This window comes from Perna viridis, chromosome 6 (genome assembly GCF_037379345.1).
Source record: "Perna viridis isolate PV_CMFRI_1.1 ecotype Kerala chromosome 6, ASM3737934v1, whole genome shotgun sequence".
NCBI lineage: Eukaryota > Metazoa > Mollusca > Bivalvia > Mytilida > Mytilidae > Perna > Perna viridis.
In genome coordinates this window covers 34,841,467-34,867,173 of record NC_142450.1, presented here as the reverse complement: position 1 = coordinate 34,867,173, position 25,707 = coordinate 34,841,467, and the positions used below count along the sequence as shown (strand labels likewise).

At 32.0% G+C, this 25,707-nt stretch overlaps 1 protein-coding gene across 1 annotated transcript in view; it reads left to right on the top strand.

The window, feature by feature from the left end:
• LOC148614705 (uncharacterized) overlaps positions 1-25,051 on the top strand; it is a 128,834-nt gene extending 103,783 nt beyond the window's left edge. Inside the window, exons 92-113 of the mRNA XM_088588972.1 lie at positions 528-731; positions 2,352-2,513; positions 2,963-3,223; positions 4,016-4,180; positions 4,544-4,747; positions 6,084-6,254; positions 7,052-7,174; positions 8,049-9,227; positions 9,639-9,937; positions 11,423-11,503; positions 12,573-12,944; positions 13,995-14,092; positions 14,906-14,969; positions 15,761-15,952; positions 16,686-16,885; positions 17,613-17,889; positions 18,675-18,827; positions 19,539-19,764; positions 20,294-20,484; positions 21,137-21,391; positions 22,215-22,390; positions 23,562-25,051. Coding sequence (XP_088445098.1) covers positions 528-731; positions 2,352-2,513; positions 2,963-3,223; positions 4,016-4,180; positions 4,544-4,747; positions 6,084-6,254; positions 7,052-7,174; positions 8,049-9,227; positions 9,639-9,937; positions 11,423-11,503; positions 12,573-12,944; positions 13,995-14,092; positions 14,906-14,969; positions 15,761-15,952; positions 16,686-16,885; positions 17,613-17,889; positions 18,675-18,827; positions 19,539-19,764; positions 20,294-20,484; positions 21,137-21,391; positions 22,215-22,390; positions 23,562-23,712 — 5,204 coding nt within the window. The 3' untranslated portion in view covers positions 23,713-25,051. The remainder of the gene's footprint in view (positions 1-527; positions 732-2,351; positions 2,514-2,962; positions 3,224-4,015; positions 4,181-4,543; positions 4,748-6,083; positions 6,255-7,051; positions 7,175-8,048; positions 9,228-9,638; positions 9,938-11,422; positions 11,504-12,572; positions 12,945-13,994; positions 14,093-14,905; positions 14,970-15,760; positions 15,953-16,685; positions 16,886-17,612; positions 17,890-18,674; positions 18,828-19,538; positions 19,765-20,293; positions 20,485-21,136; positions 21,392-22,214; positions 22,391-23,561) is intronic.
• Positions 25,052-25,707: the final 656 nt, after the last annotated feature.

The window sequence follows — 25,707 nt, the reverse complement described above, 5'->3', positions numbered from 1 at the left end:
TGAAATGCACTACGAAATTAATTGTATCCTCGTACCTGTAGCTTTGTCTTATTGATTTTAAGAGAATAGATTGATGTCATTAATTGAAACTTGTGCTATAAAAGCTTACCCCAGAATACTCTGCTTACCTGTATAAGACAAACCCTGTAATACAATGAAGTGCTTAACTGTTTAAATTAAAACTTAAATAACCATAAAGGTGATAACTTATCTAAAATTACACTGAATAGATACCAAACCTGTCTTAATAATTTGCCGACCTGTCTACACCAAACCATGAAAAGAATGCTAAGATGTCATAAATATCAATAGGGTTATTTTTATCATACCATGTTAAAATGTTTTTGTAATTCGTATTTACTTGATTCTTCGAATTAAAAAAGGAAAAAACTCCCACTGACTCAATGTAATATTAATTTTGCCTCTCTTACTCTTAGTAATACACAGTGAAGAACTGTAGTTGAAGACATAATGAGATGTAAATATACCATAAAATATTTCTTTTGATTTTTTTTTTTTTTTTTCAGAACAAGACATAGATCCATGTTCTAACTTCACCATTATTGACTATGATGAGAGTCGACATGCTGATAATGTGACTGACTATATGTACATGAGCAGCTGTGACTGGTTAAATGAGGGATGGTATAGTTTTGAAGGAGACTATGGATTGTATAACAAACCTGTAGGTCCATATCATTGTGGCTATTCCACTCCTATATGGATGAAAGGTGAGGTTACAAAAGAAAATAGTACTGTTTTATAAAGTGGGCAGGTATCCCATTCTTTACCTTACTTTACATCTTCTCTTCTCTCTGTTCAGTGCTAGGCTCGTATGTTAACAAATTAAATCAAGTATAACTTTGTACATTTATGTGATACCTACCTACCTATCCTTTTCATGCCCTGTGGTGCCTAAATTTGAACTATTTCCATCCATTTGAATCTTTGCGTAGCTGTCCTATCAGTTTCCTTCCAGGTTGTTCAAATGTTCATTTATTACTATCCTTACTTTTTCCCTGTTTCTCAAGGTCTACCTCTATTTCCTGTCTGTTGGTGTCTACTTTAATACAAAATTTGTTCCTTTTAAGAATTTTACTCATTCAAGGTACTATGTAAACCAATGAGTATTGTTGGTTTTTTTTTTTTTTAAAGTCTGTTTTCTACACAAAAATGGATATAAGCTGGAGTTATCTGTTTATAAATTTACAAAAACAACTTGTTTTAAATTCAAAATAAAAAGGTCATTTATTCAAAACTGTCAGAAGGTCATTGGTAATGATTGCACTGTAGACCCTTCTGTTGTAACCATGGTTTAGTTCATAAGCACATGTGACATATACTTCCATGAGGCACTGCTTGAAGTAGAACAAAAGTTATATATTGAGTATGCACTAGGACTACTTTGTAGTTAAGTACACGACTGATAAGGTAGGAATAAAATCTCAGAAAAAAATAGTCCTTTTTCATATTTACGGATCCCAAACCATTTTAGCAAGTTTTTCATAACCCACCAATACATGACAAACTGGTTGACAGTCCCATTGGGGAAAGTGAAAACAATTAACATTTTTCTTGAAAACTTAAACTATTTTCACTTTGGTAAGTACCTGAATGGTTTGAAATAAGTTATTTAAAAGTATCCAAGTACTTACTTCAGCTCTAATAAATATTTTAATTTGAAGTCCATTGCTCCAGTTTGACAGAAAACCAGACTGTTGGATTACAAAAATGTAGAAAGTTACTTTCCTTTGCTTTGAAATCTTAAAAAATGGAGTCAAATTTGGGAATATGAAAAAGGTATATTTGCAGTTATTAAAAAGTTACTTTCCTTTGCTTTGAAATCTTAAAAAATGGAGTCAAATTTGGGAATATGAAAAAGGTATATTTGCAGTTACTAGAAAGTTACTTTCCTTTGCTTGAAATCGTAAAAAATCGAGTCAAATTTGGGAATATGAAAAAGGTATATTTGCAGTTACTAGAAAGTTACTTTCCTTTGCTTGAAATCGAAAAAAATGGAGTCAAATTTGGGAATATGAAAAAGGTATATTTGCAGTTACTAGAAAGTTACTTTCCTTTGCTTGAAATCTTAAAAAATCGAGTCAAATTTGGGAATATGAAAAAGCTACTTTCCTTTGCTTGAAATCTTAAAAAATGGAGTCAAATTTGGGAATATGAAAAAGGTATATTTGCAGTTACCATGTAATAAGTCTTGATCATTTCCTTATTGTCTGTTTTAATTTGTTCTGTGAACAAATCATTCTTGTCACTTCTATGTTGAACATGAGAGGTTGTCTTCTCTAGACATAGATGATATGATGATTAAATCATTGATTGGTGTATTTCTACAGGATCTTTCCCTACAAAAGACAAAAAAATAGGATATATGACTGCTTGTGAGATATCTGGATATGATCCATGCCAGTACAGCTGGAGTGTCCCTGTAATGAAATGTGGAGCATTTAACATTTTCTACCTGAGGCCAAGAGGAATGTGTGGTAGATATTGTCTAGGTTAGTTTTCTATTGTCAGGTCTTGTAATAATAAATCAGAGTATGGTGCAAATGTCAACTGCTCCCAACAGCTAAATCCTACCAAAAATACAACACATGGTTACTGTCTATCTTTGACATTGGATAAGGTAAGACTTACACAAGATCTTGTTGGACCAAAACTTAAGTAAACCAATTTGTACAAGGGTGGTGGTAGCAAGGCAGTGGTTAGGAAACTTTTTTTTTTCAGCATTTTTACAGATATTCAAGATTTGAATGGGCCAGTTCTTAATGTAACATTTTAATAAAACCCTGTAGTTAACCTTAATGAGAATTTTAAGTTTCAATTTGCCTTTTGCCCATGGCCCCTGCCTTTCTGAGTCAATGCTAGGATTAAATTTGAAATTAAAAGACAGGAACTGTACATTTAAACATATATCAGATTATTCAGGTGTTATCTTATTTTATAGAACCAAAGGACCCAGTTTGGACCCAAACCTGGGATAGACCATGTAATGACATGGACCATTATCACATAGATGGTAACTTTGGTCGGTCCCCAGACTCCATTCTCCAGCCTGGTATTTATCCTGACCAGTATTCAACATGTGATGATTTCATGACAATGATGTATTCTACTGGTTGGTATGGATTTTCTCATGATGAAAATTTCGTCACTAAACCTGTACAAGCCAGACAGTGTAGATCATGGAATCCTATCTGGTTCAATGGTAAGTTTGATTTCCCCCATCCTGAGATGGTGAGGTTTATTAGTGATATGTGTGTATCTGTCTGTCTGTCTTAACAATTTCAATGTCAAAATCAAGGAGTAAATGCTCAAAATATGCCCCCTATATTTTGAAAAAAAAATCTTAATTTTTTTACTTGATGAAATTCTATTGTTCTCCAATTACTACAAAAACAATTTGCCTTGCTCTGTTTGATGTTATTTTTCTTCACTCCTTGTCACCTGAAATCCTTAATCAATTCCTAACTTGGTGAATGGACTTTAATTTGTAGTTTAGATACATACTATTAAAAGTACAAACCTTGATCATGAGACCCTACTATATTATTCTCAAGAGACATTTGAAAACATATAGCCGTCTTGCATTTTTAAATGTTTGAATACTTTTCGTTTAATTCAAATTATGTAGCAAACCAAGTTCTGAATAATTATTGTAAGGATCTCTTTTTTTCTGTAAAATAAGTGAATTGATTTACTAGACCACTCCTGTTTACAATGAGAACTAGCCTTTCTTGACAGAGAAGCTTATATCAGTTTGGCTCTCCCTCTTTATTTCTAAATGTATGGAATGACAGGAGTTGAGTCAGTCAGCAAAACCAGTGAGTCAAACTAACTCCATGGTTGACTGTCAAAACATATATGAATGTACAACAGACAGCCGCTGTTTGCCTTCCACAATTTTAGCTTTAAAGTTGACTTCCATTGATAAAGAGTCAAAGGAATGCGTGTTGAATTTTTGCTAAAAAATTGTCATCTTTTTCCTTACTTTTGTCAGGTACTTCTCCTACCAGTTACGGTGAGATGACAACAATGAAAGCTTGTATGGCAGGAAATGATTCTTCATGTGAATCATCATGGGATGTCTATGTAATGAAATGTAATGATTCTAGTGTTGCTTATCTTCCAAACAACATGAATGAATGTGGACGTTACTGTATGGGTAGGTTAAAAGCGTTTTCTGAAAATAAAAATTTTCTAGATTCTTTCTCTATTTTCAACATAAATTTCTATTAAAATATATATTTTGTATCTGAATATACTAGTGCTACTTTCTGGTTAGTGGTTATAATTAATTATTAGGGTTTTTAACTTGTTTTTGAGATATTATAAGTCAATCCTTATGAGAAGCAACAAATAAGCAAGTACTCTGGTGGAAACCCCAACCCTATCTACACAAAAAAGAGTTATAGTTCTTGATCAATAAAGTAGATTTTATAAGGAATTATAAATACTAGTATACTAATAGAGCAATCAATCACCATATACTCACTTTAACCTGATATTGGTTAATGTTTTATTTCAGAGCTTTCAATTGATCCATGTGACAACTACACAGTTATGTCCTATGACAACACTACACATGCTGACTACTATGATCCATACTCTACATCAGAATGTCTGTATTCATACTCAGAAGGATGGTTTAGAATGGAGGGGGATTATAATCTGGCTACAACTCCTGTTGTACCTGGACAGTGTGGTTCCTCTAGACCTGTCTGGGTAAAAGGTATGTAATAAATGACCCCTCAAAAAATGTAAAAAAACAAACAAGACAATGGTGTATATTGTATAGCTATTTGAACCCTATACCTTAGCAACATAAAGAACTTCTAATGTATTCTTTGGTCATGATTCTGTAAACCTAGAAACGTTTGTATCATAGCATTGCTCAATTTCCAAATTTTTTGTCTTGCCTTCAATAAAAATCAGGGATAGCAAGACTATGGTATTACTTTTGCTGCATTGGCATCCACAATACAATTGTATGTAAGTTTTCTGATTAGGTCAGTTTATTATGGACCACTTGTGCTAGGTCAGTTATATTGATTATGCTGTTGCACAAGCATCACTTCACTGCAATTCTATATGTTTCATGCATACATTCCTGTAGTTACAATCTATTAACTTGGAATTTTCTGGTTTAGACTTTACTTTGATAAAGTTTCCATATTAGGTCAGTTAACATGAATCACTTGTGCTAGGTCATTCTTACTTAGTATGCAGTTGCATTAGCAACTCTACATCACAGTTCCATATCTGTTCCATTTGTATGTCCTTCAGTCATGGTTTATTGACTTAAATCTTTTTTAATATTGAGTTCACTGATAAGGCAACTTTGACATGAACTACTCATGCTAGTTCAATGATATTTAGTGTATAGTTGCATTGGCATTGCTACATTACAATTCTTTATCTGTGTCATTCATATGTACCCATAACAACTATCAAATATTAAATAAAAGTTTGTTTTTGTCTGCAAAAATATATGAAATTTCTAAGTTCAAAGGGTAATAACTCCTAATATTGGGGATTGAAATTTCCTAGTAAAATTTGGTTCAACAGTTTCAGAAAGTTGCACTGACAAAGTAATTTATTAGGATTTTTTGGCAAATTCAAAGGGCCATAACTCCTACAAAAATTAGGAGATCAAAATTTCCTGGTTATATGCACAACAACATATAATGTTCTTGCTACATACAACATTTTGTAAAATTTGGTTCAGAAATTCAGAGGCATTGTGCTGACAAGTTAATTTATTAGGATTTGTCTCCCTACCAAAGTGGGTGGAGACATAAAAAACAGAGATCATGTTTCAACAGGCAGGAGATGTCTCAGTTTTGTTTGTACAACATTTTTTTGTCACTAATATTTTTTATGGTTATCAATGAAGGTTACAATATACTTTGACAAAAAGTTACAAAGTAAAATTGTTTGAAAGATAGATTGAATGGGGAAAAAACATTAAAAAAATACACAGCAAAGTGCTTCTGGTTAAGGATAGAGAGAAATTTGTAATGATTTGATTATTTACAATATTCTTTAGTGAGTGTCATATTTTATAGGAACTATGCCAGACACAGAAGGGGAGATAACCTATCTAGAAGCATGTGTAGCCAATCACGACTCATCATGTTCTAGAAGCTCAAGTGTACCAGTCAAGAAATGTAATGGATATGATATATACTACTTACGACAAGACCCATGGTATCTATGTTTATTACGACACTGTTTAGGTAAGCATTTAATAAAAATATGAAGTTGTTATTATGATAGATTGATGTCTAACTTTTAGAAGATTTTATTCTTTTTTGTATTGTCATGTCTATATAAAAATTCAACAGGTCAAGTGAGAGCAGTGAATTAAAAATAAAAAGAGATGTTAACATTTTTTAACCCTTTATTGTCAAAATATGTTATACATTTACTATACTTTGGAAGAAATTGTACTTCACTTTTAAAGGCAGTATGAGAATGGGGAAGAGATGCCTTTATTGTGATTAATGAAGATTACACTTTGGCACTTTACAAATAACCAGCAGGGTAAAAGATTGAACCAAGGTGGATAGAAATAAAGAGGCGATAAAAACTTTCTTGATATGCATTCTCATTATTAAAGTTAAATTAAAACAGATCATAGCACTATCAATGTACAAAACACCGAAAAAAAACAGATCATAGCACTATCAATGTACAAATCACAAAAAAAAAAAACAGATCATAGCACTATCAATGTACAAAACACTGAAAAAAACAGATCAGAGCACTATCAATGTACAAAACACCGAAAAAAACAGATCATAGCACTATCAATGTACAAAACACCAAAAAAAGCAGATCACAGCACTATCAATGTACAAAACACCAAAAAAAATACAATTTGCAATATGATTTTACAGCAATGAAGAATATTAGGGTCATTATAAAAAATAATCAATGTTATAATTTTTTTTTAATTTAACTATTTTATTAAGTTTTAATACATTTATTAATTATGAATTGTTTGTAAAACATTGTTCTTTCATTGTTTTAGAAAATGAAACTGTTATTGAAACAGAATCATTGAGTTCCACAATGAGTTTGATGTCTACCCTAGCCTATACATCATCACAACCAGCTAGAGAGACCACTTCTATTGATAACTTCTCTTACTCAGGTACATTAATGCTTAAAGCTTAATTGCTTAATGTGGAAACAGGTTTTCTTATCTAATTAAATAATAAAGGGTGAAGGATGTATAAAAGAAACCCTTGATAAAATGGAAACCTGGTTTAACAAGACATCTTCTGAAGTCTTATATCAATATCAATGTGTTTTCAGCCTGTATAAACTAGACTTCTCCTGAAGTCCTATCATATCAATATCAATGTGTTTGGGACCTGTGTAAACCAGACATCTCCTGAAGTCTTATCATATCAATAGCAATGTATTTTGAACCTGTGTTAACCAAACAAACTTGTCATAATCAAACAAATCCTTTAGACCATAAGGTGTTTGGTTTAGACAGGTTTTCTTATACTTTCTAATAAAAGTTTTGGCTTGAAGTGCCAAATGTAGGTTGTTAGTACCAGTAGTTAGTTTTGCTTTCAAATGTAAAGTTTCTTAATTTTCTTAAATCTAGATTGATTCTACTTTCAAATAACACTTCTTAAATTTGTACTTTCTTACAGAGGCTATATTGATGAGCTGTCACTATATAGTTCTGCAATACAGTTCCTATATATCCTCTATTAATTAAAATAATGAATAAGTGAACAATAGCCACATGTAAAAGGTAAAAAGGAACTAATTACAGATAAAATATAAGTAAACATAAAAATATTAAAGAATATATTCTTTTTTACATTTTGATATTTTTACATATCAATATTTTCATGTTTTATTTATATTTTATTTGTATTTATTACCTTTTTACCTTTCAAACATGGCTATTGTTCACTTATTCATTATTCTTATTACATCTAATTTGAGCCACTTCACAACATATATTATTTTTATATTAATTAAAGCTCATTTCTTTTTATTTGTAGTGGAAAGCATGAGTAGTTCAATTTTTAATAATTGGACCATGATATCCAAATCAGCCTTAACTTCAAGTAGTGATTGGATTATGACATCAAGTTCAGCATCAATTTCTAGCAGTGAGTGGACAATGACAACAAATTCAGAATCTGTTTCCAGTAGTGATTGGACTATGCCCTCAAGTTCAGCATTAATTTTAAGTAGTGATTGGGGTATGACATTAAATTCAGTATCAGTTTCCAGCAGTGACTGGACTATGCCATCAAGTTCAGCATCATTTTCTAGCAGTGATTGGACTATATCTTCAAGTTCAGAATCTGTTTCCAGCAGTGATTGGACTATGCCATCAAGTTCAGCATCAGTTTACAGCAGTGATTGGACTATTCCATCTAGTTCAGCATCAGTATCCAGCAGTGACATCATGACATCAAGTTCAATGTCCGTTTCCAACAGTGATTGGACTATTCAATCAAGCTCAGCAAGAACTTTGAGCAGTGATTCAACGAAGACAACAGGTTCAGCATCAATTTCAAGCAGTGATTGGACCATGACATCAAGTTCAAGCAGTGATTGGACTATTCCATCAAGCTCAGCAACAACTTTGAGCAGTGATTGGATTATGACATCCAGTTCAGTATCAACTTCTAGCAATGATTGGACTTTGACATCAAGTTCAGGATTAATTTCAAGCAGTGATTGGACTTTGACATCAAGTTCAGTTTCAGTTTCAAGCAGTTTTAGTGCAAGTAACTATTACAGCAGTTCAAATGATTTGACCATGACATCCAGTTCACCATCAGTTTCCAGTAGTGATTTGACCATGACATCTAGTTCACCATCAGTTTCCAGTAGTGAGTTGACCATGACATCCAGTTCAACATCACTTTCCAGTAGAGATTTGACCATGACATCCAGTTCACCATCAGTTTCCAGTAGTGAGTTGACCATGACATCCAGTTCACCATCAGTTTCTAGTAGTGATTTGACTGTGACATCAAGTTCACAATCAGTATCCAGTAGTGATTTGACCATGACATCCACTTCACCATCAGTTTCTAGTAGTTATTTGACCATGACATCAAGTTCACAATCAGTATCCAGTAGTATCAGCCCAACCTCTAGTTCCCAGTATGGAGTTGTGTCCAGCACTGTTGGTGAGATACAGACTACGACATCTTCGCCTTCTGGTAAGTAATCAGAACTCTCTGTAGGCAGTTGTATCTATTGTTTACCTGAATGTCTGACACTTGCATTGTTTTCAGCTAAAACTTGAGTCTGAACCCTTTCTGGAAATTATTTAAATTTTGAAATGTAGTGATAAGCATCATAGGTATATGTTGTCAGTTACTTTTGTGTGATAAATTAATTTCTTCCTGTTGACTGGACATTTGATATGAAGATATTTTTCATATATTAATTTTACTGCTACATTTCTTTTTTTTTTTCTTTTTCTTTTTTTCTTTTTGTTTTTGTTTTTTTTTTTGTTTTACTGTATGTTTAACTCCAATTTCAACTATTTCCATTTTGTTTGTGTGATTCTTTTCCAGAATGTAGACTTTTAAGTAACATTGTCATTGTATATTCTTGCATTATTTCAGTGGATGATATTAACCTTGCAGACTACATTAGTTACATATATGCACGCCCTCTGATACCAACATATGATTTAAGCTCACCAGATCACCAGCTTATGTTTGAATGTAGATATTACAGAAGATGGTATTGGTATTCATACATGGATGATTCTCTTCTTTATCAGTTCACATATGATGTTTTATGGCAAATTGATAATGAAGACTTTTTGATCAAGGAAAATGTCCAGCTAGATGACATCAAAACAAATGGAAGGATAAAAAGTACAGATTGGAAAGACAGAGAGAGGAAAATGGGTATAAATGTAAGTGGTTTTGAAGATTAATTGAAACAGCCAGCATACTAAGGTTACAAGAATATTCTAACAAAACATAGTTAAAACTTGCTGTTTCATTATGTATAAATACCCAATGACTCACAAGAGAGAAACTATACTGCAATCAGACAACTTGTCAATTCGGAATGTTACAACTTTGGTAAAATTTATCAGCTTCAAGGGCAAAGTCATTTTATATTTGGTACAGCTTTATTGCTGTCTCCTCTATTCTGTTCTGTCAGTCTTTTGTTGTCTATTTGATGATATTAAAATTTTGTATGAGTATTCTGTCCTAAGCACATAATTTTGTTCACAAACATTCTTAGCACGAACAGGTTGAAAGTTATTCAGTCCTTTTTTCAAATGATGCATATAAAAATTTTGAAAAAAGGTAAACTGAAGATATGAAATTTTCAGTGATTTTTTTTTATTGTAATTTTAAGGAGGTAGACCTAGGGTAAGGGACGTAACTCTTGAAATCTGTGATATGTTTGTATTATATTCAATTTCACCAAAGCCCTTCTAGCTTTCGTAGGAAACAGAATGAATTCAGTCCAAGTCAGAACAGGTTGAAAGTTATTCAAAGTGCTTTTTTTCAAATGATGCATATAAAAATTTTGAAAAAAGGTAAACTGAAGATATGAAATTTTCAGTGATTTTTTTTTATTGTAATTTTAAGGAGGTAGACCTAGGGTAAGGGACGTAACTCTTGAAATCTGTGATATGTTTGTATTATATTCAATTTCACCAAAGCCCTTCTAGCTTTCGTAGGAAACAGAATGAATTCAGTCCAAGTTACATTGATGCTTACATGATATTGTATTAAAATGGTGAATACAAACGTTCCAATGATTTGTAAGAGTTGTGTCCCTTACCATAGGTCTACCTCCTTAAGTAAGGACTAGTGTTATTTTCATGTAAGAGACATTTTTTAATTATAAGTGAAAATGTAATGTGTCAAAGAATGATGCAAATACTGCTACATTCCAAGAGTGGGTTTTTTTACTTAGTACCGCTTCTATCCTAATATAAATATTCATTTATTCTACATTGATAAACATAATATTATAAATTTATAAATTTTAAGTATCTTTTAACCAATAAAACCTCTAAAAACAATGAAAATAGACAACTACAAAACTTTCTCCTCGTATGAATTATCTCTGACACTGGCATCTTTAGTTTTGTCATTTCTGTGTGAATATCCAAGAAAAAGTTTATTAACCTACTAGTAAATGCTAAGCAAGGGAGGAATCCTTGAAAAAAAGATGAGACAAAGAACAAGTAAAATGTACACAGCACAAAGAAATTAAAAAGTACTTGCAAAAATGAGAGAGGAAAGCCAACAATAACAGATGGTGAGCATGAAAAAAAAATAGAAGGGTTGCAAGAACTACTCACAATCCATGACTTAATTTGTAATAAATGTATTATTTTCCAGTAACTTTAGTACATTTATTTTGTTTTTTCCAGTTCAAATGTGGTCTGAGGTTACATGGTGCATCAAACACATCATTTGTCATGGCTAGTTGGAGCTACTTTGCTGGATTAGATGTAAATATCGATCTGTAAACTTAAGAAACAAGAAAACATACAACACATCACAAGTGAAACCTAAAATTAGATTACTTAGTCTTCTTAAAACACAGCAGAAGTCATATGTATCAAAAATTAAACATGTGTGATACTTTCCAGATTTAGCAAAACCTGTCTAAGCTAAACCCCTTTTGAAGTATACAATGTATTCTGTTAAGAGAGGTGTTCAGTTTACAAAGGTTCAAAATACATTTTGATTGATCTAAAGGAGCTTTCAAAAATGTGTGGTTCAGACAAGTTTAAGTGTAAGTGTTTTTAAGAATCGGGCAAAATGGGAAAAATCAGAAACATGCATGTAAAAACCCCACCGATCTGAAAATGTAATATCACTCAAGGATACTTTCACTTTTTGAAAAGACCATTATTTGTTCTCTACATCACTGGCTTTGCTCAGAAATTTGTCAATGAAATGTTAGAAAAATGAGGTTTTTGACAGAGTTATCTGCCCTTGAAATGTTCATTCTCAGTGCATTTCAATGAAATTATAACTCAATGCACTAACATGATCTGGAAAATATTGTCTTTTTTCCTTGATTCTGATGGTGCAATTAGTTAAATTACAAAATGATGGGTTTCTTTCATACCATGTTTCACCCACTGCCTGATTCTTACAGAGACTGACACTTACATTATTTAGGGCTATGTTTAGACAGATTTCACTGTAATAACTTGAGATAAGAAATAATGTTTTTCAGACTCTGAACTACTATGAATTGCAGAGCAAGTTTGATTTGTCAAAGATTTCATTTGTAGTTTTTTACTTTCAATGTTTTGAATATTTTTCAACCCCATTTTTGTTATTTCCAGATAATAACCTGAGAACTGGTTAAAAGGTTTCTTTTCAAACTTTGCATAATTATAAAAATACTTAAAATCAAAATCAAGATTATCAATGCAATTCTATTTTAAGATATTTTATTATACTGTTTTAAACTTTTACCTCCTTTTTATTTTCTGATTTTTAATGTAGTGAGGTCCCTTTATGTGACCTAATAATAACTACCATGTTTAATCTTTATGTTTATAGATGTGGCCCAGAACTATAGATGTCTCCAGTGGTGATTCAGTTAATGTTTATGTTTGGAACACAGTGCCAGTGGCCTGTAAATATAATGATACCAACTATGAATGTAAAATTACACTGGACTTATTTGACTTTAACGAGCAGTTCACATCTGGTTCGCCAATGTATTGTAATGGATCTGTTACTCAGATGACAAAACCTTCAATGTGTGGACTTGAGCTTGATGCCTGGCGACAGTGGTCTTGGCAGAAACTTACAGTAAACTTACCGGAGAACACAGCATCAGACCAGGAGTACCAGGCTAGAGTTAAATTACGTGTCGTAAATGCTGACGACGATGATATCTGGGCTAACTACCAACTTCGAGAAATTATTGTAAGTTTAAAGCTCTTAACCCGGGCAATTTTTTTTCTAGTTCTTTTTGTCCAGATTAATTGTTTAAAGTTATGTGCCTAAAGATATGATACTAGTAGATACTGGTATGTCATTTAATTTAATGAACAACTGTTTCTTTTCAAATCAAATCAGTTTCTTATAACTAAAGTGTTGTTTTAATTTATGGACATTATTGTTTCAATTTATTAGTGAACCATGCCATGACGCATTGGTTGAAACTACAAAAGTGATTTTAGAGAAGTATTTGTTCAATAAATAAAAATTGTAATGAATGGTAAATTTTCACAGTTATACTATTAATCCCCCGTTTTGACACATCTGGGTTATGTAATGAACCTCATGTCTGTCAATCAGCCTAATAATCCATCTTCAACAAATTCTTTGGACCATAAAACATGTATATTGCATATACTGAGTTGTGGTCTTCATTGATCTTGAAAATTTTGGCTGAATTTGACGTAGTGAAAATCAGGTTATAGTATAGCAAATGTTGGTCGAGCAGGGAAATTATTTTCATAACACATATCTCAACACTTGCTTATTGCATCCTTTTGACATTTTATCTCCTGCATCTGGTATTGGTCCCAGATCGTGGGATCTGATTTCAGGGATGTGGAACATCTACTTCCTGTTTAACAAAATTCTGCCATTTCTGACCAATTTTTAATGAAGAGAAACAGATGATCTCTAGATGTCTTTTTTAAGAAACACCACACTTACAATAGTAAGGATAACCCTTTAACAGTTTATTTTATATTTCTATCAAATAATGTATTGGTAGATCTTTATGTAGTTTTGTTGTCTGAATTTGACATATTGAAAATCAGGATACAGTATTGTGAATGTTGGTCTGGTGGGTATGGAAATTATTTTTGTAACACTTTTATTGGCATCTACTAATCACAGTCTTCTGATGTTTGGTATCCAGCATTAGATGTCCGATTTCAGCCCTGTTGGGCATCCACTTCCTATTTAAACAAATTCAGCAATTTCTGTCTTTAACCAATTTTATTTGTTGATGTTGTACAGGTGAACGTTGTGAATGAGAATGTAACAGATGATTATTGGTGGTGGTATGGATGGTGTTTTACTGGAACAGATCCATGGTTTGGTACCTTTGACTGGAGGTATGTCTATTATTCATTGAATTTAACACCCATTATCAACTTAGATGATCAAGTGGTCAAATGCCTTAGGTTTTATCCCTGGCAAAGTTATAGAAAATAACTGGTTGATCCTGATTCTCTGCTAGATTATGGGACTTTGAGAGAGAGTAATTAAGGAAACCAAGACGGAACATATGAATTATAAATGGAAATCTAAAGTATATATTCCAAGAATACAGACTAGACAGAGAAAACACACAACAAAGAACATGAAATAATTAAAATAACATGTACAAAGAAACAAAAGTGAATGAGCAACCTCAAATCCCCTAAAATGGGGAGCATGGACCAGGTGCACTTCTAGGGTATGTGTCCTCTAGAAGTTACTCTGTCCAAATGGGATATTGTGATTTATTGCAAGCTATTGCTTTGATGAATAACTATGTTTATAAATTGGAAAAGTATGTTGGATTTTTACTAAGCAGAGTCCAATCAATTGATAATTGATCAAAGGTAGGCTTTGAATTCATAATACATCTGCAAGGGGATATTTTTCTGCAATCAGTCATTCAATATGCATTCTCAAAAGAGAATTAAAAGGTTATGCATTGAAATTGTCTGTGAAAACTGGCATTTGGTGGATATCTATCTCATTGACAATCAAACCACATCTCCCAGTTTTGTATTTAGAACTTCAAAAGGATTCAAGAGCCTGTTTTAATTATATACGACTTTAGCATAAAGATTGAAAATACAATGTTTCCATGTATTTAAAAATTTACCATGTGTGACCCTGTATCTACAGGGAAATAATATATTTTTGTTACTTTCTAGGTGGTATGGTTTCCATGACCAGGGAGAATTTGTTTTGTACAGACACAAAACTAAACCTATAGAAGTTAGTATTTTTCTCATTGGTGATCTATATTAATAACAGATTCATTTTTTTGTTTTTGTAGAATTTATATCCTTGGCCTTTCCATTATGATTAGTACAATTTAAACCAGGTTCTTTTTTTTTTACAAATATTTGCTATTGCTATCTAAAAAATATATTTATCAAAGGAATGAATTATTTGACTTTCCTCATTTAATGTATACTGAATATTACTTGTCAAAATCTGTATCACATGCAGTATCAGATTTTGACATGTTATCTTCATTATATCATATATTTTAGCCATACTTCAAGTATAGTCAGTGAAGGAGTATGTGATAGGGTATGCAATATACGTCTAGGGGTGTGATATAGGGTATGCGATATAGGTCTAGGGATGCTATATAGGTCTAGGGGTGTGATATATGGTATGTGATATAGGTCTAGGGATGTGATATAGGGTATGCGATATAAGTCTAGGGATGCTATATAGGTCTAGGGGTGTGATATATGGTATGCGATATAGGTCTAGGGGTGTGGTATATGGTATGCGATATAGGTCTAGGGGTGTGATATAGGTCTAGGGATGTGATATTCTGTATGTGATATAGGTCTAGAGGTGAAACTTATTTTTTTTCAGTGAAGTCATGAAAATTTTTCCATTAAAAATTTATCATTTCAGAAAAAGGTCTTAAACAGCAAATGAATTGATTTTTCTGTATCCAACATAGAGAAGTTGATGCTTTGTTGTCGACTTTTTTTTATTTACATTAAAACCTATTTATAATTTTTTTTATTTTTCTTTTACTGTAGGTCCACACCATCATGAGGAAATATGAACCTCACCATATATGGACAGAGCACTGTGCTATAGCTGTTCGGGCTGCCTCTGATGTTTTCATCATCTACGGTTGCAGTAAACCTGCCAAATGGAAGATCAGACGATTCGGATGTGACTCAGGCAGCGAATATCTAGAGGTTTACAGTCGATGGGGAGGCTATGAAGTAAGCCAATTTAACAACTGGATGATGAGAAGAATTTATATAAGCTATTGATAGATTTTGAAATAACAATATGATAGTAAAAATTGAATAAAAAAAATATTAAGTCATCCAAAATTTGAAATTAAAAAATAAATTTTCAAGATTTTTTGTTCCCTTAGGCCAATTTAAATTAATTTCTTGGTTTGTTTGAGTTTATTTTCTGATTTTATGTTTGAATTTAAACAGCTGATCATGACATATCAATGTGGCCAATGATCTATCATAACTACTCCACTATTTCTGCTACACCAAAAATAATGTAGTTCTGATTAGGCCAGTGATACAACACCACCATGTGTAAAATATAAAGTCACTTGTAAACAATCACTGGATATGAATAAACTGCAAAAAATGATCAATCATTAGTTATTGTCGATAAAATTGTCATTTTGAAAGAATTTTCAAAGACATATTGTTAAGATATGAATGTTCACTTTTTAGTTAATTGTACCAATTTTTTACAGGTAAGCACACATTCTGTCTCATGTCATGAGTGAGATCAGAAAATCTCTCACAGCTAAAATAGGATTTTTGTTGTCTCTTTAGTAATTAATGAGAAAAGATACTCTCAATGGTTTTCATGGAAAACAGCCTAAAAATAATGATGTAAATTTGCATCAACTTACCTGATGAATGAAATCCTACACATTTATATCATGTGACCAGTAAATATGTTTTTTGTGCACTATTTTAGGTTGTTCTACCCACTGGTACAAGAGTCTATATCTGGATAGCTCTAAACAGACGTATCAATGCCTACATAACTGCCTCAAGAACTGATAGATACAATGTTGAAGGGTTGTGTGGTACATGGAATAGAGACTATGAGGATGATTATACTGGGCGTGATGGCAAGGTTTATCAGAATAGTACTCTCTTTGCCAGAACATGGAGGTATGGAATAACAACTTATATAGTGTGATGTTTAAATTTTATTAGTATAGGGTATGTAAGTCTCGTCATGTGACCCTGTGATGTCACGAGAATGGGTCCTAGTCTACCATTCAAAAGCATAGAGATTTGTAATCTAGAGAGCGTTGAGTTCAGTGTTAAAGGCAAAAATCTTTCTGTGTAAAAAATACCAATAAAAATAAATAACTATTTCTACATGATAAATGTAGTAATAAAAAACACAACCAGAAGAATTGCATTGTTATACAGCGTTTCAAGTTTCCGGAAGTAAACAATAACATACAAATCGGTCTTCGGTTTTCAATACGTTCTACATCAGAAATTCTGGTAAAGAAAATGAAACTAGAACCAGACTTACATACCCTATTGTTAGTAATACATGTATATATAGCTTCTTGTATTGAAATGATGGATACATTTTTTTCAGAATTTCAGAATTCATACTTATGGATCATTTTTATCTATAAGCTACACAAATAAAGAAAAGAGCTCTAATTGTAAATTTGTTTTCCTTTTATCATAAAGGGTCACAATTGCTACTTATTGATTAATGATAAAGCAACAGTTTTAACTCTTTGATTGAGCATTGAAGATGAAGATTGAATTGCCTTTATTCTTATTTACAGAAAAAATGATCCATTTTCATCCAGTCATCCTTTAAGCAAGAAATACTACTTATCCAATCATTGGTGTGTATTCATTTTTACAGCGTTCCAGCCAATGACAGTTTGTTTATAGAAAAGAAGAGAACAGAGAAGCTGAGTCAGTCTGTAATGTACTGTTCCTGTATGAACTCAACTGATCCTGGCCTATCACCCAATGTAGACTGCTCCTGGAAAGAGACCATGCCAGTCTGTCCTCCATTAAACTGGGCCAAGGAGTCATGCTCTATCAGGGGTAAACGTTCTGCAGATGGTACTGCTGAAGATGACAACCCAATTGATGCTCCACCAGAACTCTGTGAAAGTCAAGAGGAACCTGAAGTGGTATGTTACCCACTGATTATGATATCTATTGTTTTTTGATCATATCAAATATGCAAATGATGCCTTCAAGGAGGTTAAAAATTTATCATTTTGGTATTTGTTAGCTCAAGTGAGCTATGCATTACTTTGAGACTGTTTTCCAGTAAGTTTTAATGAAACCTCAAAATTTTTACAGTCATATAATGGTATAGTGCTGTTGTCATCTATGTCATAGACATCTGTTTATAGTTGGTTTTTTAAGGAATGACTTGTATTTTTCAGTCTATGTAGAAACAACCTCAATCCCATGGTGCACACTAAATTACCTGCATAGCACCTCAGGCAGTGAGGTTATTTCAAATAGACTGAAAACAAATATAGCAGTCATTTCTTATAATTGAGTTTTAGTATTGAAATTCAACGAGTAAACCATTGAAAAAGGTTAATGACATCACAGTCAGATACAAAATTTGGTCTATCATATAATTGACAAATTTTTTATCCAATCAGAAAGCATGCTCCTTCTGTAATTAAATTATTAAGTAACTTGAATATTTGTTGGATTATTAAGTGATAACTTGAATATTTGTTGGAATCTTTCAGATTTGATATTTTGGTGTTCCTTTAACATCCAAGTCAGCTTTAAGTCCTTCCTTTGAGTTACTTGTGTTCAAATTATTTTCCATTTCTGTTATGATTTTGTGTCCTTTATGAAAGTTCAGGGATTTTGTAGGATTTGAATAATCATTTTGATACTTTCATCATGTTACATCTGCTAAAAAACATTATTTTTTTTTGTCTTGCAGGATACCAGTTGGAAGAATGGATGGAATGAAACATCAGCTGATAAAGCTTGTAATGATTACTTCCATCAACAATGGGAATTATTCTCTGCCTGTTCTGAACTGTCTAATGTGGATGCTAACTCATCCATTACTAACTGTATCCTTAATATACAGGTAAAATATTATAAACAAAAAAGAAATAGTCCACTTTTACAATTTAAGTAAAATTTTCTGTGTATAGAATCAGCCTTAATCTGTTACTTTTAATGATTTTATAAAATTTTATATTTTCATCTAACTTTTTTAAAGTACCTTTAAGTTTATTGCTGTCTTGTTGAAATAAAACCGTCTGTTTATTTGGTAACCAAATTATCTAGTACAAATATACATGTAAAAATTTCCATTCAAAGTAAATTTCATGGTTCTTAAGGAATTTTTCATAAACCAATACAAGTGGGAAGCATTTCTATTTACCTTTTTTAAAGTGACAAGGAAGGTTATTTTTGATTTTATTGATAGGGCAAAAAAGAGAGTGATGAGGCACCCTAAAATATACCAGGGAGAGTCTTAGAACCATAACCAAATTCTTAGTTGGCTTGAGTTATTTTTGTCAAGTCCTTGTCTATTGTCATAATCAAAACAGTCAGACTTACCAAACAATTGATATATACTGTTGTACTTTTGAATAGGATTTTGTAGGTAACAATATAAATGTTATTACTTGTGTGTGTGTGTGAAATTGGACATAATTTTTAGGGGATTGACATTTGTAATGTGAGAATTGATGAGATGTTTCTTATTTGATATATGTTTTTTTTTTCTAAAGAACTATTCATATTCAATTAAAATCCAGAACTAAATTCTTATTGTATTAATTGATTGTAGGTATCAGGTACAGATGAAGACATGGCTGATGCCTTCCAGATGTTTAAAACACAGTGTGAAAATGAAGTCCGTACCAACAACTCATTGTGGACAAATAATAATTCATCATCCAATGGTTCATCCAACAGTACTGACAGTGCGGGTAGTTCTACTTTCAGTATTGGTGCCCTGGTCTCTAAGACTGTCAGCTGTCCTGATTGTAAAAATGGTGGACAATGTTCTGAAGGTATGAGCATACAATAAGTCCCATTAATAACTCTAGATGTACACAAAAAATAAAAGATTATTGGTTGTAATAAACACAGTGTCAATGGTAGAAAATAGAGGAGTTTTAGTATCTTTTGTTACAACCCCCCCCCCTTTGAATCACCCTGTCTGTCTGTTCATCTGTCTTCACTTGTAAATGCAACTCCTAAACTGTCCATGAGGTTTTAATGAAATACTATTAGGAAATTGGGCATCTTTTTTACATGTTATAAGTGCAACTCCTAAACCACTCATGGGATTTGAATGAAATAGTATAGAAAGTTGGGCATCATGTGCAGATGTGCGATAAGGAATTTAATTATTGTACAAGTCTTAAGGGAGAAAAGGGAGACTATCTAAGTTAATGGTTAACCTCATTTGAAGCATGGGGTATTCTCTTTTTGAGTTTGTTTACAGTATTTCTTGTTTTGATCAGTTTTATAAGTTGTATGTGTATGCAGCCCATGTACCATACTTTTTTAATTATGTAATATTGAAATGTTTTATAGGCGAATGTAATTGTGTTGGTACCTATACTGGGCCAGATTGTAGCCAGAATAGAGAAGTACCACCTGATATAGCTACTGAATTATCAGAAGATTCCAAGTGTGATATAAGTTTGACTGGGTGTAATAATCACTACATCTATGGAGAAAACATAATACAAGAATTGTGCCAGTGTAAAGTGGAAGAGGCTCAGGTAAATATTGAACAATGGCTGCATTGGTATAACATGTAAGTTAAATATAATATATAAGGCTCAGGTAAATAAAGTACAAGGGCTGTGTGGGTGTAAAGTAAAACAGCTCAGGTTAATATATTAGTGCATGGACTGTGCCAGTGTAAAGTGGAGCAGCTCAGGTAAATATAGTACATGGACTGTGCTGATGTAAATTGGAACAGCTCAGGTAAATATCGCACATGGACTGTGCTAGTGTAAAATGGAACAGCTCAGGTAAATATAGTATATGGACTGTGCCAGTGTAAAATGAAACAGCTCAGGTAAATATAGTATATGGACTGTGCCAGTGTAAAATGGAACAGCTCAGGTAAATATAGCACATGGACTGTGCCAGTGTAAAATGGAACAGCTCAGGTAAATATAGTACAAGTGTTGTGTAAGTATAGACTGTTTACAAATTAAATACTGTAAACATATTTTCCTGGGTTGCTATTTTTTGCTATTTACTTGGTCTAACATTCCACCTTGTTTGTTCACATTCAACATGCTTGTTACCTGCTTTAAGCATTTGTCAAGAAAAGTTGACAATCAATGCCCAGCTGAGGCTGACTGGCTACTTAATGTGACATTGTAATAAAATTGATTGAAATATTTTCTTTTCTATTCATAGTTTGTTGGTGACCAGATCATACGGACTGGAGGATCAGAAATGACCACATGTACAGCACGTTTCGGTGGTGCTAGCTGTGGTTTAGCAAGTGGACGAAGGAAGAGATCAACAAGTGACAGGACGTCAAATTCTGTCCTCCTGGTGTCTGTGTCAAACAATGGACAGAACTTCAGTTCCTCGGTACCGATAGTGATGTATGATTCGTCTTGTACTGTCTGTGAGACAAATGATACATCTATCAACTGTCAACTTAGAGTAGGTTTAACTATACATTGCCATGGTGATGCATTCAATAATTTTTTAATTTTTATTTTATTTTATTTTTTTTTTATTTTTTTTTTTTTAATGAGATATGACTTGGTTTCCTTAAATGTACTTAAATTGGATAAAGTCCATAGGATAACAAAATCAACAGTTGAATTTTAAAATACTGCACTGTTATGTAACCAAATTTACCAAATAGCCAAGTAAAGTATTTGTTACAAATTTAAAAAATATTCATCTTATATAAGTATTGCAAATTCTGGTATGTACACGTACTGTTCCAAGAAGTTAGATCTCATCAGCAGCATTAGAACCAAGTATATGAAAAGATCAAGATCCGAAAACAGAAATTAATGCCATTTATATGAATGTGTAGTTAAGTAGCACTCCAGCTAAGGATCATGCAAAATGTGATTCATGGGTAAAAAGCCTACATATTTTTATTTTTGATATTTTGTTTGAAATGTCGAAGTAAACAGAAATTAACATGTGGTTTTCCATATAGCACGTGCTCTTAGGAGATAAATATAATATAGAATGCACTGTAGATTTCAAAATGAAGGGAGATAACTCTGTAAATGACGCTCAAATATAATAGAATCTGCTGGATTTTCAATGTCGATTATCTCCTAAGAGCAGGCAGATTTGAATGAATAATTACACATTTCATATTATAACCCATAAAACAACTTAATTACAAAAATAAGAATATGTAGCCTTTTTTGGGGTGTATCACATTTTTCAGATTTTGCATGATTCTTACATAGACAACTACTTAAATACTGTTAAACATGCAAGCATATTTTTTTTTCAGACTGACATTTGTGTTATAAATGGATTATGTTATGGTGAGAACAGTACACAATGTGCTACTACACCAGCCACAAGTTCTGATGAAGGGTTCAAAATGTGGATCATTGGAGTCATTACAGCTGGGTTACTGTTGATAATTATAGTGATACTGCTGGTCAAATGTTGTTTTAAGAAAAGGTAAGTGTATTCTGCAGTCAGGTTCAGTAAAGGGTCTTACATGTCTCACATCCGAAGTAACTATAGTTGATCTTCATTATTTAAATAAAGCAGAGTTGTCTTTCTGGGTGCTTGTAGTTCAGATGGTTGTATTCTAAATTACTGAATTTTTCAAAGTCTTTGTTGACGAATGGGTAGTTATCCATGAATTAAAAAATAATTCAAAGTACTCATGTACTGAATCGTCCATTAACATTTACAATAGATGAATGAAAACATAAAACCGTCTGATATAATTGAACAACAAACTACCAGTTGGCCTTTTTGAGTTTCGAAATTTTCAAGTCCAAATTCAAGTTAGCGAACTTAAATTCTGGTTGAAACTGTCTGTCAAATTACACAATTTGTTCAAACTACCTGTTCTTAGTTTTGTCTAATTCAGCGATGTTTTTGTTTGTTTGTTTGTTTGTTTTTTTGTTGTCATTCAGAGGGGAATGGGATAAAAGTGTCTTCTGTTGCCACAAATGATAGAAGGTACCCCTTCAACATAATGATGTATTTGCAAATAAGGCTCCATATTTATAAATGCTGCTATTCTGACACTTTTTTGTTTATAAGCTTGTGTAGAAGTTTGCCCAAAAATGAGCAAAAAAAAGAGACTGAAACCCCTTTCCTAATCAAAATTCCTACCGTATTTTTATGAGACCACAAAAAAAATGTGGTCTGTCGTATATTGATATGACGCTGTCATCATTGCTCGTGCTTTGTTTTTGTGAAAACCATAATAGATTTGAAGAAATTTTCATTTAGATGAAGAAAAAAAATCATTATAAGGCGGCCTATGTAAGTCCTTTTCAGTCAAAGTTGAAAGAAAACTTCTTCAATTTTTTGCCCTTAAATGGGAAAACAATGATGTGTTTAGCTGTTATTAACCAATTTTCATTTAATTAAATGATCCTTAAGATAAAGCCAACAAAAATTCCAGTGGTGTTAGGAAGGGCCTATGTAAATTAAAAAATGATTTAATAATTTTTGTTCAACTTGATACAGTAATTTGACCATCAAATTTCTATTTTTTCATCTGGGCAATTCAGGGTCTTTAGAGCCTTTGTTTAATCTCAAACTTAGTTTTAACAATAGGAAGTGTATTATATTGAAACAAAAATATGGAGTTTTAATGTTATCTTTTCAGTCATGCAAGGGTACCAGTTGCTCCCTATGATGAGCCAATCATTGAAGCAAGCTCACATACTCAGATTACAGGCTTGGTGGGTAGCAGTATGGAAAAGAAAAGGAAAATTCAATCTCCCTCCAAAATCAATGTACAGCCTGCAAATTGGTGAAATCCAATATATCTTCTATCGTAGACATTTATGTTTCTAATATTTGTTGAGTTTGTTAAAATAATATTGTTTTGTTACTCAATATTTTTATTTGTTTGTTTGTTAGCAAGTTTTTTTTTATATAAATATTAACAATTTTACTCTTGTTGGAGACTTTCTATGTTGTATTTTGTCATATTATGAAATGTAAGGTGATAATGATAATGTACAATGATGTGTTTCACCCTGATGTAATATATATGTTTGATATCATTTGGACAGTTGCTCTTAAATTTGAATTTTAGCTTTGGTTATATGCCTTTGTTTAATGTCAATGAAGCTTCAGTCAAAAGTAATTTACATAATATATGACTGATATTTCCTAGAAATTTCATGTAATTCTCATTAAAAATAAAAATATTGAAAGTATAAGATTTTAAGTTTAAATTTCGTGGTAGAATGAAAAGTCACTCATATGGTTTTTATATGACAATATTTTTTTTTACATCAGAATTATTTTAAATTAATTTAAAATCAGATAAAACTACTGCAATTAGTATAGTTCAAGTAGTAGATGCTTCAATTCATTTATTTAAATAAAAAGTTTTAAGATTTTTACTGCACTTGAAGTACAGTTTATAAATTAAATTTTGTGAACACAGATTTTGTTTACTTATTATGGTTTGTTTTGGAATATCAAAAACTTACATTTTTATTTATTTTAATACATTTATATACATGTTTATGTATTGTAAATAGTCACAATGTGCTGGTCACATCTGAATCTATATCTGACAAATGGAAGACCTCAAATTTTATATTAACCAAATACATAGTTCTAGTGTTGTCTCCAGCTTTTGTATATACATTGTACCCATTATTTTATTATTCATAGTGCTAGTATAAATACTCAGAACATATCTTTGATTATTTACATTTTAATATAAAAGATTTCTTTTTTTTTTAAATCATTTTTTTTGTAGAGAGAAGAAAATTTGTATTTTTGTGATGCACTTAAGTATGGACAATCTACTGATTTTTGTGTTTTTTTCTAGGAAATGATACTTTTTTATTATTTGTTCCTTCTTTTTTATCTTATAGTATTTTGAATGTCTGTGATAATGTTTGCCAAATTTTATTTTGTTTAAATCATGTGATATGATGCCTCAGTTTGTGGTCATTTTGTTATGTAATCCTATACAGTCAGATTTATGTGATTTTTACATGAAATGTTCTTAATATAATCATTTTAGAATACTTCTATTTTTATGCTATTTCCTCCATCTAATATTTTTTGTATTTTCTGACAAACTTTTGAAACTCAAAATTTCTAATAAAATATTTTAGTTATGAAATGAAAGCAATTAGTTATGATTACATTCTTGCATAACCAGAAAACTTGGATCTGTCATTGCATGGATCAAGGTTATTTGAGAGTTATCTTTCATCATACCCTCACATCTAATTGTGAAGGGGTGTACATGTAACACTATGATTAAAATCATCCCCTTAAGGATGAACATGTAGTAATTCTATGGTCAGTATCATCCCTTGCTTACTAAATGGTGGAGGGGTATACATGTAGTAACACTATGGTCAATATTGTCCCTTGGTTACTAAATGGAGAAAGGATGTACATGTAGTAGCACTATGGTCAATATCATCCCTTGGTTACTAAATGGAGAAAGGATGTACCTGTAGTAACACTATTGTCAATATCATCCCTTGCCTACTAAATGGAGAGAGAATGAACACGTAGTAACACCACAGTCAATATCATTCCTTTTTTGGTTACTAAATGGTGAAGGGGTATACATGTAATAAAACTATGGTCAAAATCATCCCTTGGTTACTAAATGGTGAAGGGGTATACATGTAGTAACACTATGGTCAATATCATCCCTTGGTTACTAAATGGTAAAAGGATGTACATGTAGTACAGTACCAGAACCGATCTGTGCAACAAAAATTGTGATCAGTCATCGATCACCGTTCAGTTTCTGGTCAGTCATGGAT